Source organism: Phymastichus coffea, unplaced genomic scaffold (assembly GCF_024137745.1).
Source record: "Phymastichus coffea isolate CEN01 unplaced genomic scaffold, Cenicafe_Pcof_1.1 PCOF00036, whole genome shotgun sequence".
NCBI lineage: Eukaryota > Metazoa > Arthropoda > Insecta > Hymenoptera > Eulophidae > Phymastichus > Phymastichus coffea.
In genome coordinates this window covers 3337756-3350500 of record NW_026706847.1, presented here as the reverse complement: position 1 = coordinate 3350500, position 12745 = coordinate 3337756, and the positions used below count along the sequence as shown (strand labels likewise).

Sequence of the window (12745 nt, the reverse complement as noted above, 5' to 3'; positions counted from 1 at the left end):
GGTTCTTATTCTTATGAACCAACATAATGCTTAATATAATCATTGAAAATTAATTGATTTGATTACACTGAGATATTTTTATCTAATACTTCTGTATGATGTTGCTACGCAGCATTTGAAATTATCATATTGTGTTGAGTCATAATGTTTACATACACTTGTACACTTCAGATAATGTTTTCTACAACATATTTTTGATTTACGTATCCAGTTGGCCATCTATTACTGAATATAAATTCTGTAATTAATGGAATTGATACTCCGTAAATTAAAATCAGCATTTTGTAAATTAACGAAAGGAGTAACAGAATAAGTCTGAATTCTCTTATTAACATGATTTGATAAAACAAGCGGATAAAGATATGACGTCGCAGAAGAAATTTTACTTTAAACATCGTCTATTTTTTCAGTAATTATCGTATTCTCATTAGTATGAAGATTTTGGGACGTATTGTTATGTTGCCGTCTCATTCTTTCTCTGAACTTAATGTTACAACTTGCATTTTCTAGACGGGATATTCATAAAATATTCCTATTGCATTTTCGTATTGGTTCACATTATTGCACATATGTATCAAGCATTTTCTTGACGGGAATATTGCATTGCCAAAGAGTACAATGCGAAAGTTTAACTAATAATAAAATATATTCATTTACAATTCAATTATATTTCACACTTTTTAAAGAACTGGATTTGGGGAAAATATTATTCATAAATTGAGTTAAACATGACGTGATTTCAAAAATGTCGTACTTTATTTTCTTGATTTACAAGTAACTCAAATGTCTAGTAATATATATGTAACATATATGCCTATAGTGGCAAACAAAGCTCCTTCGGAAAGGTAGCTTTGTTTTTGCTTTAATGAAAAATTTTTATTTTTGTAATTTTTCTGCTTATAAGTCATTAGTAAACAGTTTTTATGTGTATCTTTCATTAAAAATTATGAGATGACAAAGTCGTATTTTTGTGACGTCTCTCCGTGAGGGTTTATCTGCGAAAATTCTTAGTGGTTTAATTGGTGTGTCTTTTCTACTTTTTCTATGAATCTTTGTTTACATATTTCGATAAGACAATTAAAAGAACACCTGACAGTTTTGAAGTATACTACACAAATATTTAAATTAATGATTAAAATAAACTTCAGTAGAATATTGGATGGGCTATTTATGCATCGACTTCTTTTCAATAATTTTTATTTTTATACAGTTCAGGAAATTGAAGTTATTTGTTTTATTTTGTATACACTATTGTTGAATATATAGCATTAATTATGATAGTTGAGAAGAATAAATGAGGTGACTAGTTTATTTGCTTCATAAACAAAAATAAATGATAATCGTTGCTACGATCTTTTGGAAAATACTAACAAATAGACAAATGAGTATTTGGAATAATAATTTAAGAAATGATATATACTATAAAAAATAAATAAACTATACAAGTATATCTGTTTTCAATTCACAATCAGAATATGTTAAAACAGTAAAATTCACGCAAACTTCGAAAGTAATTGCATATATGTATATCTAGTGATAAAATTTATGATGTTGACAAAAAGCTATATAGCATTAAATTAATTATATTGATGAAACAGGACAAAGTACTGCAAGTTCAATATCTGAAGTGTTCCGCCAGTTATATGAACTGTCAAATATATACAAAAAAGCTATTTCCATTTGTGGATATCGCGATGACTGCTGATTAGCCAAATATGTGTGCCCGATATAAAAAAGGGTAGATATTTAGTAGAAGAATGATAACTTAGCGCGAAGAAAAAGAAAACGACGAAATGTCTATTTACTGAAAGACAAAAACAGGTTTTCACATGTAAAACTAGAATGTTGTGGGAAATTTGAAAACTGAAATAAAAAGAGGCCTTTATACAGATCTGAAAACATTATATGTAAAATAAAGAAGAAAGTTTCTTTATCTATGAAATATAAAAATAATTTATTTTGGGGTAAAATTGTCTTATTGGTGAAATATGTTTGCTGTTAATTTTTTAACAATAACGTAAAATTTAGACACGGCAATCAGAAAATTTCATATTCATATATTTAATCAAAGATTTTCGCTAGTAAATGAATTTACTAGCGAATTTATTTCAAATTTACATTTTTATTTTGGATAAGGGACTCAACTTTCTACTTTTCAGCTAAAAATATGTAGTAAATAAAAAAAATATATTAAGTTCTTATGACAATGAAAAATTGCAGGTAAACGTATATTATGCTGCATTCTCTTGTAGTGAAATATAATGTCTCAAAAGCTACTGCTAGAGTCAAACTTAAGCACCATCGGGAGCGTACAATTATATAAACTTAAACAATCTTGGCCATAATTAACCGACTGGATTGATATATACGTCCTATACTTTAGGGATTTTAGTTAAATTAGGAATTTTGCTCCATGGGTATGGTAATCACGCTCTCCATTAAGTGAATGGTCTGAATCAACAATATATTTTTTGTCAGTGAAATTTTTGCATTTCGAAACACTGCTATATTGTAGTGACGTAAGAATTATAATTTTTTTTCAAATTATTTGCGCACATAAAACATTGTGTATATAGGATTTTACAGGCCTTGTATAGCATTTAATATTGAAAAGACTTCCAAACATAATTTCTATATAATTTTGTTTTTTAATTATTAATGTCTGCGCATATCTCTGGAACGGTACAATTACCTATTTTAATGGGGTGGGCTTGCAAATACTTGCAAAGAATGAATTTGAAATCAGTTTTTTGTTTGAATGATTAGTTTTGAGAAAATAAAAATAACTTTATGTATATTATTGTTCAATGCATACGTATATATTGTTATACGTACATACATGCAATTGCTATACGTTCAATGTAATTAAAATTTTCAAAGGATTTCGTTCCCTGAGATACTACCAATGTGGAGAAAAAAAACGCGCGTACAATGCTAAACAGCTTTCGCTTCAATCTCTTGACTTTAGTGTGTATATAATTTCGCAAACGCAACTCGCCAGTGGTTTCAGCCGATTGAAAGTGTTTCAAAGATTTAAAAAATAAACATGAAATAACTTTAATCGCTTGTTTATTTCTTTATTTCAGCGTAAATAGCATTCTACGATCTGTTCTCAATTTGGTTCTTTTGCATATGTGATATGAAGTGCTCCCAAAAGTTGGTAGAATAACCGAATGGCGGCACTTCTTCATGATGAACCCATTTCCGTTAAAAATTGTGCATAGTGCAATACGAACTGCAATAATTTTCGCAATACTTGACCATCTTTTCACCATTACTAACGAAATAGAAATGATAGTTTGCAAATGATATATTGCTAAATGCAGTCAACCGCCTGCCATTGAAGTATAAGAGTTGAAAAAAGAAAGAACCGATACGATAAGCGGCGTTCAAAATTTGGCGCAAATGTGGATAAGTCTGTGTCGGCGAACGCGGGAGAAACGAGACGAACCAACTGGCTGTCAATTTCCGTTGTGCGCATTGCGCGCATGGCACGGACTATAGTAGCACCTCATCTCTCGTCGTTTTTCAGTCCGCTGTAGTGAGAGCACAGCGAACGTACGTACGTAACGTCGTGCGCGCGCGCGCTCTCTCTTTCTCTCTTATTGTCTGTCTCTTTCTCGCTCTCGCAGTTTTCGATGCCTACCTACCTCTCCGCTGCAGTATACTTTAGTGGCAGGTGGTGTGTATATGTGAAAGCGCGCGTTTCTCGCGGATGAGCATCATATCAAGTGTGATCGACGTGAAGAAGGCGTTTTGTCGTCGTCGAGTCTCTCTTTTTCGTTGTTGTCGTCATCCGGCGACAAACAGACAGGTCAGATCAGCCGCTTGCTCTCTGTTGCCAAAAGAAACGCGCAGTGTGTGTCTGTGTATGTGAGCGTACTACCATCCTATCGTGCGCGCCGATTGATTTCCGCGTGACGACCTCGTCGAGGGCGCACGTTCTCTCTCTCTGTCTCGCGAGCGCGAGTCGAGTCTCTCGCTCGCAGTGTCAAGCCGGATAGCTCGCGGTCAAAGATGCCGTTACTCAGAAAGAAACCCTTTCAAAGGTTACACGTCTCATCGGACTTTCGCGACGACGACGAGGTATTCCATTGCGCCGTGACCAACGAAATCTTCAAGGATTACAAGTGAGTATATGCTAGCGTCTCGTGCTTCGGCAGCTTGCTGCTAGTACAGTGTTACGCGCGTTAAGCGTGCCTGCTTGTGACTCGCACTAATCGTGACGAGCTTCAAGCCTTTTACATGTTACTGCGATTTAGCAGTTTTCCCTTTTCGGCATCGTCGTGACTTTCGCATGTTTTATTTATCATCATCCTTATAGTGAGTTCTGCGAGAGAATCATTCTCTGCAACTCCATGGTATGGTCCTGCAGCATTACTGGCAAGTCGGGTATGACCTATGAGGAAGCTTTACAATGTGAGGAGCATGCTAAGGAGAGTCTTAAAGAGTTTCCAATGGAGGTTTGTTGCATCAGTTTTTATTTGTCTACATAAAAACATTATACAGCTGATTGATTATGTATCTATTTTAATTTTATTTTTTAGCTAAGAATCCCAATACTTTATCTAGCAAGTAAAACATCCAGAACTTCATTGGGAGAGATGATTGAGGATGTATATCAATATGCCAGGGAAAGATATTTCATTGGAGAAATGGTTGAAGCTAGTTTTACAGAAGATTCTTGGTGCGAGTGTCATGTTCTTCAAGTTATAGAGCCTACTGAACAACAAATACAAGCTTACAATGCAGATAATAGCAAGTAAGTTGTTTTTATTATTTTTTTATTAAAATTAAAAACAAAGGAATATTATTATTTTTATTTTTTTTTATTATAGAAGCCTACATCAACAAGATAGACAGTATTATCCACCAGCAAGATTATTTCGTTATGAGGTTGAACAGCTTGACAGTGGTGATTCAGATGTCAGTCAATTGATGATTGTCGAAGCATCGCAAATTCGCAGAAAAAAACAACAGTACAGCAGAGAACGAAATAAAATTTTCCTAAGGATGCTGTGCGAACAAAGCACCACTGGAATATGGGTTGTGAAGGTATCAGTTATTTCCTTATTATATTTTCACTTATTCTTATATTTGTTTAAATATCATAATTTTTTATAATTCATATTTCATTTTAGGAAAGTATTTTGCAGAAATATGGTATCAATAAAACACGTTTTGATTCATTGTTTGCTGGGCCTCTACCTGATTTTACATCAAAACCAAGGAAGGTTGTAAAACAGAAGCAAGAATTTATGGATAAGTTCCTTGTTTCAGATCCAACGAAGATGAGAACTTTTGATAAACCTGATCCTCTTAAAAAGGTTAATGATTCTGGTGTTGTTATGAAAAAGTATAGAAAACCAAGGTACTTAATTTTCAATAATTAAAATTATCAATTGATTTATTGTTAATTCATTATGGTTTCCAATTATTTAAATAAAATGTTGATTTTACAGAATGAATGGTAAATTCAAAGAGGAATTAAAAGCAAAAGCTTTAGAAGAGAAAGCAAAAAAGAAAGAAGAACGCGAAGAAAAGCGAGAACGTAAAAAAGAAGAAAAATTAAAACAAGCAGCATTGGCAGCTTACGTTAGGATGTGGAATAAACCACGAGAAGATTTAGAGTGTGAAGATCTAAAACCACTTCCAGAAGCCACTCCATTCACTAGTGATTTATTAAATGATAAATTCGGTGACTTTGCAATGATTTTGGAGTTTCTTGACTTTTTCTATGATGAAATCGAAGTTAAAACTTATTTTTCTAATGGCGTTACATTAGATGTATTGCAAAAAGCCATGACAGACAAAGAAGTCACTGGGGCTTTTAACGATCTTGTTCAACTGCTTCTCGCTAATATTTTTAAATATCAGGCTGAAGAGGAAGATGAAATTCACGCCGATTCCACCGAAGAAGGTGGTGAAAATGTTGAGAACCAGAGAATCTCTTCTATGGCAGAAGCGGTTAAATTAGCAACAATGGCATCAACCTGGTGTCAAACTCATCAAGGATGTCAGTTATCAGAGCTTGCATTAGACTATTACACAATGAGTGAAATTTTGAGGCAGCACCTTTTAAGCTCCGGCGGTCGTATTAGTGAAGCAGCTTCTAAATGGAGATATTCTCAAAGAGGTAATAAAAATTATACATATTTGCTTATTTATTAGTGACCATAATACTAAATAATTTTATTTTACTTATTTAGGTGGCTACACAAATCATGATGATCCAGCTTTGTTACTCAGAATAGAGCAGCCTAAAATTTTACGAGCTCTGAGTCATCGCAATATATGTGAATTTGACATAGAAGAACGAATGACCGTTATCATATGTTTGATTAATCAGTTATTGACATTCGCGTCTATTCGTGATATCATAGATGAAAGGTATGAAAAGCTGTTTCATGCGAAAAAAGAATTGAAATCTTTTATTATTGCTGAACAAAAGAGAGAAAAAGAAGAAAAGGAAAAGTTAAAAGAGAAAGAGAAGGAAAAGGAAAAAGAAAAAGAGGGCAAAGTTGAAGAAGTTGAAGAACCAGAACTCAAGAAGATCACAAGGAATAATTGCAAAGAGGAAAAGAGAAAAGAAGAGTATGAAATTAAATTGAAGGAATTACAACAAGCATCAAAAGATGACCAAATGATGGTTCTTTTGGGTTATGACAGAGCACATAGAAAATATTGGCGATTATTATCTATACCAGGTAAATGAATATTTATTCATCTTTATTTCTAGAATTTTTTTATTAATTATTATATTCATTTTTAGGTATTTTTGTCGAAAATTTTGATCCTTGGCCAGGAACGTGTCTTCCAGAAGGTACGCCATACATGCCAGAATTAACAGACAGTGATACTTTAAACAATTATCTGAAAGGCAAGTTCGAGGATGAAACCAGTGATAAAGAGAATACATTCAAAAAAATTAAACAAACGAAGCAAAAAATTTTCACTGAAAAAAACGGCGTTAAATCTCCTCGCAAAGACATTAAAAAGGACATGCGCAAGAGTTTAATGGCTTGCACTGGCAACAAAGACTGCCCAGTTCATGTAAATAGAGTCGGCTCTAAATGGAGCTTTTATAGCACTGTAGAAGAATTAGATAACCTAATATCTTCACTAAGTGAGAGAGGAGTCCGAGAATCGGAACTTAAGCATAATCTTATTAATGAAAGGGAAAGTATAGTAGCAGCAATAAACGAATGCCCAAAATATAGATTCAATTCCGAACTCGTAAGTATTTGTAAAAACAACTTACTTCTTAGCATTCATTTTGATTAACGTAATTACATTTTTACACAGTTCAATGATCCGCCAAAAGATACATCCAAGTCGAAGAAAAAAGCCGACAGCAATCATACAACGTATCCTCCTGATATGCCGATCAGCGACATATTAGAGATAAACCTACGCGATTTCGTGTTAGATTTAGAAGATAAACTAAAAGTCGGTTGTTTGGGTTCGTTAAAAGTACGCGATCGCGAGGCTTGGAGGAACGCAATAAACAATCGCAAGTACGACAAGCAATGTGATAAGTTAGTGTTTGGCTTGAACGAGACTCCAGTGGATGCAGCTGGTAATGGAATAATAGATAAAATCAAAATCGAAACAAAGTCGAATAGCAGAGCTGGAACACCTGACTCGGACATAGCTAACTCGAATACAAAAGTTTATCGTGATCCAGGCAAGTATCTTGGCCCACCAGAGAGCAATGAATCGAGTCCAGATTCAATGCAACAAACCACAATCAAACAGATGGCATGTGCTATTTTGCAAGTGTCTCATGCCGTCGAACCTAAGTACCTGAAAAAACCACTTGGTCTCGACGAAAAAGACAAAAAGACGTCGAATGAAGAGGCTAGGGATAGGTGGGAGCAATCCCTCATGGCATCTACTAGCTGGTCCCAGCTCTTTGTACATTTGAATACCTTAGAAAATAGTATTGCTTGGAGTAGGAGTGCGTCCAATGCACAGTGCAGAATTTGCAGGAGGCGTAGAGATGCTGAAAATATGTTACTTTGTGATGGTTGCAATAAAGGTCATCATTTGTATTGCCTGAAACCAAAACTTAATGTAAGTTGACACTACGACAAATTTCAAATTAAAATTTTTTTCAAATATAAAATTTCTTCAATTCTTACTTTTAGTACGTACCAGAAGGTGATTGGTTCTGTCAATCGTGTAAGCCACGAGAAACCAAGCCAAAAGAGAAAGCAAAGAAAAGGAGGAAATTCGAGGACGATGTAGAAGAAGAAGTCCTTACAAAAGAAACAAGGCATGCTCGTGCAAAACGAGTGGCGGAAAGTGAAGACGAAGAAGAGGAGGCAGCAGATGAAAATGACAGTGAGCATGAAATGTAAGTTCTATATATCATAAAGTTCTGGAAAGCTTATCAAAATACTTACTAAATTTGTGAATTTATTTCAGATCAAACAACCAAGTTTGTTCAGTATGTGATCACGATGGTAAACTTGTAGAATGCGATAACTGTTCAAAGTGTTATCACACCGACTGTCTTGATCCTCCACTGGCAAGACCACCGCGAGGTCGTTGGACGTGTTATTCTTGTAAAGCAAGGAAAAATAATTCGAGGCCAGGTAATATACCACCTTCCCGTATTCTTGTAAAGGAAATTTGAAAACCTACTAAACTTGATTTGCAATCACTTTAAATAACGTCCATAAAAAAAAAAGTTAGGCAAAGGGCTTATTCGTAGAAACGTTTATGCATTTTGTGTATCAAGTTTAGTTTACCAACAATTAAAAATAAAATTATTAAAAAATGATAGAGTTAAGTAAGTGGAGCAAGAAAGGCTTAGTTTTTGGGTATGTTTTTATAATAGCATTGAGAAGTCGCGAAAGGGATAGGGAGTCAGAGCGAAGCTGCGCAGCTATGGCACGCTCCCGCATCCACGGCTTTGCCAAGAGCCTACTTACAAAAGACTCGAAAGACTGGGACGGTCTGTATTATCGATTCCATTCGTGTTTTACATGTGAAACAATTTTCGCTAACACATTATTTTTAATTGCGCTTATTTTTTTATTAATCATTGCACTTAATCTAGAAAAATAGACTAGAAATTAACATAATTAAATGCCGCTTAATTTTTTGTAATCATGCCTATCATTTTTATATTTTCTCATTTGTAAATATTATTTGTATATTTATCCACCCATACACAAGATATTTTAAAAATCCGATTTCTGTCAATGTTTTCTACTCTATATATGTGTATATTAAAGTAAAAATTTAAATTACAGACAGCAGTTTGTCCGATGAAATCGAACATTCAAGAAATACAAGGCGGTCAGCGAAAAGAGCAGCCGAAATTGAATACGAGGAAGAGCTAAGACACTCGATAAAAGGTTCTAAACCAACACTTCTAGCACTACTGGGCGAAATAAAACGTCATCGAGATTCTTGGCCTTTCATGTCGCCCGTTCTCAAGGACGAGGTCCCTGATTATTACGATTACATTTCTCAACCGATGGACTTTGGCACGATTAAGAGCAAACTTGAAGACGGCAAATATGGCACCGTCCAGGAATTTTTCAGCGATTGTTTACTGATTTTTGATAATTTTCAAACATATAATACTGAGCACAGTGAAGTTTACAAGTAAGTATTGTTATTAATACTTGCTTATCATTGAGTTCGGACGCCAGAGACGATCTGAAGGCGGTGTTCGAAATCTAATTGCGCTGATCATCGTTGTTGGATACGAGCTTGAAAATGAACGACAAATACTTATTTATTTGGACTTATTTATTTATTAAAGTTTATTAATAAAGTAATTTCCATTATAACGAATTATAACTGGAAATTACTTTATTACTTGAATTTTAATTGAAAGTTTGCTGAAATACTAAATTAAAATTTGTTAATGAAATAAATGTAAAATATCATCAAATTTAAAAACACACGATATGAAAGAAAGTTGGCGTTCACTATCATAACTTGGCATCCCCATTATTTTCAAATGATCGTGCATGATACAAAATTGAAAAATCATCGAAATAATCATCCATTCATTAACTAAAATCGGCATATATGTGCATAATGGGCAGATAAATGGGCATTGGTACTATATCTGATAAGATTGTTTATTACGGACATCATAATCTTTGGCTTCCGAACGCGCTAAAGACGCTAAGCAAAAGGATGTTTTTACCGTCACCTAATTAGTTACGTTTATAGAGCCGGCATGAGGCTACAGAAATTCTTCGAGAAGCGGTGTAAAGAGCTGAACCTCAATTACGATGAAGACGCTATTCGGCAGCCACAGGCTAAAATGCAAAAGCTTCAGGAAAATGGCCAAAATGGTGTAGAGCACAGCGACGATAACGAGGATGATTCAGAAGATGACAGCTAGAAAAAAATTCGGCTTCGATTATGATATAATTTACAACGACTTGCCTTCCATCGGAATCAGAATTAAAAAATCAATTCTTCTTTTCTTTTTATTACAAACCGTACGTGTATTTCAGTGAACTTTACAAGCAAATCGCTAGTAGAAGAAATAAATATGTGTTTGTGAAGACGAGACTCATGGAGTCTCCGTTGTGCAGTAAAATAAAATATTTTCTTAGTTTGAACAAATTTAGAAAGCTCGTGAAATGTTGAAAAGTGTAAGAGCATGACTGATCGGTAGAGATTATTAATTATTGACAACTGATGTAGTCGGTATCAAAACGCTTTTTTTATCCTTAGATAATCTCTTTTTTATTTTTTTTTTTTTTTCAAGTTTTTTTGCACACGAGTTATATTTGTCTATTCCTTCGTAGACCTAGCTGAGATTAGTATTATTGATTAAAATTTAAACTTCTCAGCTAATAATTGCAATCACATAAGAACCAGTGTGTGGGACATTTGATTCAGAATGTTTCAGTTTGAGTATCCAATTTAGCACTTCTACAATTTATTGTTCTACAATATTGTTATATAATCCACTTGGTTCATAAATTATTATTTATTGATTTAACTATGTATTTACATCTTAGAGTAATTGAAAACTAAATATTACACCTGTCTTATGAGCATTTTTAATCTCTTCACGATCTATGCCTCACAAGATTCAAAACTGTAAGCTCATTTAGACTAGAAATTTTAGATTTTATCTTATTTAAAAATAAACAATCCAGGTTTGATTCATGGAAACTTTTATACTGGATTTGCATAATTTTAAATTTGCATTAGACTAATGTAATAACAGTACTTAATTGTGTCAGAGTATGAGATGTGAAACACTTCCATGTCAATCGAAAAAGAATCTTGGGCTGGACCTACCCAAATTTTAATGAAAAAAAAAAATACACTTGGATCTTAAGCATTATCTTGTACAGCACAATTGAAAATCATTTGTAATGGATGTACGTTTTATACAATTAATTTGGTAATAAACACCTTCAAAATAAAATACATGAGTTTGTCCTTTAACAATTTAGAGACATTATTTATTGTTCCTTGAACAGAAATAATTACATTTTACCATTTAATCAAAGAAGTATGATTTATTGATATTACGCTAAACTTGAATGTGGTATATATTAGTGTTCACCACTGAATTCCTTCCTACGGGTCTCTTGCCATTTCTTAACATTTTCAGGGCTATAGGCTGTAATTTAAAATATAAACATGAATACATTTTTATGCAATTTAGGTTAAATCTGAGAAAAAAGGTGCATATTAGGTTTGAGGTACTTACACATCTTCTGAATTTTGTAGAAGATTGGAATACAGAGAATAAATGCAAAGGCACTATACTTGAATACCCAGCTGTTGTCATAGTAATATTTGAATGGGAATTGAGCAATCTTTGCAGACAAAGTGTATGGGTATTTCATGGGCCTGGAAATTTCCTCAGCCATATTTGCTGCAAAGAAAATATTTATCAGAACAAAAATGAATCTCAGTAAGTATTGGCTATTATGGATTACATAAATCTGTATTACAAAGGTTATTTTTTGTAAACTACTTTCATTGTTAAAATATATTCAGTTTTTATCAATATTATTAAAAAGATTAAATTACAAAGTTATTATACTCTGGTTTTCAGGAACGTCGAAGCATTAAATGATATTTATAATAAATTTGCCAATATTAAGAAATATGTTAATGAACACAAATCAATGAAATTGACTTTCGCATTTTTGCTAACAAAATAACTTGATGATGCTGTCGAAATTCGAAAGTAATTATTCAACTTTACTTAGAATATTAATAAAATAAGCGAAAATAAGCTCTTACCAATATTATTCTGGTAAATTAAGAATTTTTCCGTAAAATATGAATATTTGAGGTTCTGACTGGCTGACGATCTGCTGCTACAAGAGGGCCAGAAGGGGCAGTTGTCATGCGCAAGTGTTCGACGTCATTTTTGCTCTTATATAACGACTCGATCGGTAATGTGAATTTTCGAACAAATTTTGAAATTGCCGAATAAAATAGGCTGTATTTGCTCATTTTTCGCATTGACAATAAAAATTGAAGGGAGACTGAGTATGATTGGAACATAACTTTGTCAGTTTAATTAATAATTTGCCAACGTATCCTCAACATTTTTTTCTATGACGGGCTTTTAAAATATAACGTAGAAAAAAATGAAGAGTTTGGAAATTTCGGCGAGCGAGTTGTAAATTAATCCTCAACTGTGTTTTACAAGCTTCTATTGACATATCTATTCATCCTTCCAAAAACAATACGATTCAATAAATTGTAATGATCTAAGTGGTGTATTGTATCT

At 33.4% G+C, this 12745-nt stretch overlaps 2 protein-coding genes across 4 annotated transcripts; one reads left to right on the top strand and one right to left on the bottom strand.

Annotated features, from left to right (window-relative positions):
- The first annotated feature begins 3457 nt into the window (after positions 1 to 3457).
- On the top strand, positions 3458 to 10584 carry LOC131663653 (bromodomain adjacent to zinc finger domain protein 1A). 3 transcript variants are annotated; one of them, XM_058934167.1, is made up of 14 exons: positions 3459 to 4130; positions 4325 to 4463; positions 4548 to 4762; positions 4839 to 5055; positions 5142 to 5371; positions 5463 to 6136; positions 6210 to 6707; positions 6773 to 7236; positions 7306 to 8076; positions 8151 to 8359; positions 8431 to 8600; positions 8846 to 8962; positions 9264 to 9621; positions 10189 to 10584. In XM_058934167.1, exons 1-14 carry the CDS (start codon positions 4018 to 4020, stop codon positions 10373 to 10375), a joined length of 4362 nt encoding a protein of 1453 aa, XP_058790150.1. In that variant the 5' UTR covers positions 3459 to 4017; the 3' UTR covers positions 10376 to 10584. The 3 variants fall into 3 exon arrangements, with proteins under 3 accessions (XP_058790149.1, XP_058790150.1, XP_058790147.1); XM_058934164.1 differs by having other exon boundaries at positions 3461 to 4130; positions 10201 to 10584; XM_058934166.1 differs by lacking the exon at positions 8846 to 8962 and having other exon boundaries at positions 3458 to 4130.
- Positions 10585 to 10714: 130 nt separating this feature from the next.
- On the bottom strand, positions 10715 to 12350 carry LOC131663564 (uncharacterized). Its single transcript, XM_058934034.1, has 3 exons — positions 12250 to 12350; positions 11708 to 11875; positions 10715 to 11617 (listed from the first exon to the last, which is right to left on the bottom strand). Exons 2-3 carry the CDS (start codon positions 11868 to 11870, stop codon positions 11550 to 11552), a joined length of 231 nt encoding a protein of 76 aa, XP_058790017.1. The 5' UTR covers positions 11871 to 11875; positions 12250 to 12350; the 3' UTR covers positions 10715 to 11549.
- Between the last annotated feature and the right edge of the window lie 395 nt (positions 12351 to 12745).

What these genes read in the sequence shown, in the direction of transcription:
- LOC131663653 (XM_058934167.1), top strand. Translation starts at nt 4,018, where the DNA reads ATGCCGTTACTCAGAAAGAAACCCTTTCAAAGGTTACACGTCTCATCG. An exon ending in CTGGAATATGGGTTGTGAAG is followed by an intron (nt 5,056 to 5,141) that starts GTATCAGTTATT and finishes ATTTCATTTTAG; the next exon opens with GAAAGTATTTTGCAGAAATA. An exon ending in AAAAAGTATAGAAAACCAAG is followed by an intron (nt 5,372 to 5,462) that starts GTACTTAATTTT and finishes TTGATTTTACAG; the next exon opens with AATGAATGGTAAATTCAAAG.
- LOC131663564 (XM_058934034.1), bottom strand. Translation starts at nt 11,870, where the DNA reads ATGGCTGAGGAAATTTCCAGGCCCATGAAATACCCATACACTTTGTCT. An exon ending in CTACAAAATTCAGAAGATGT is followed by an intron (nt 11,618 to 11,707) that starts GTAAGTACCTCA and finishes TTTAAATTACAG; the next exon opens with CCTATAGCCCTGAAAATGTT.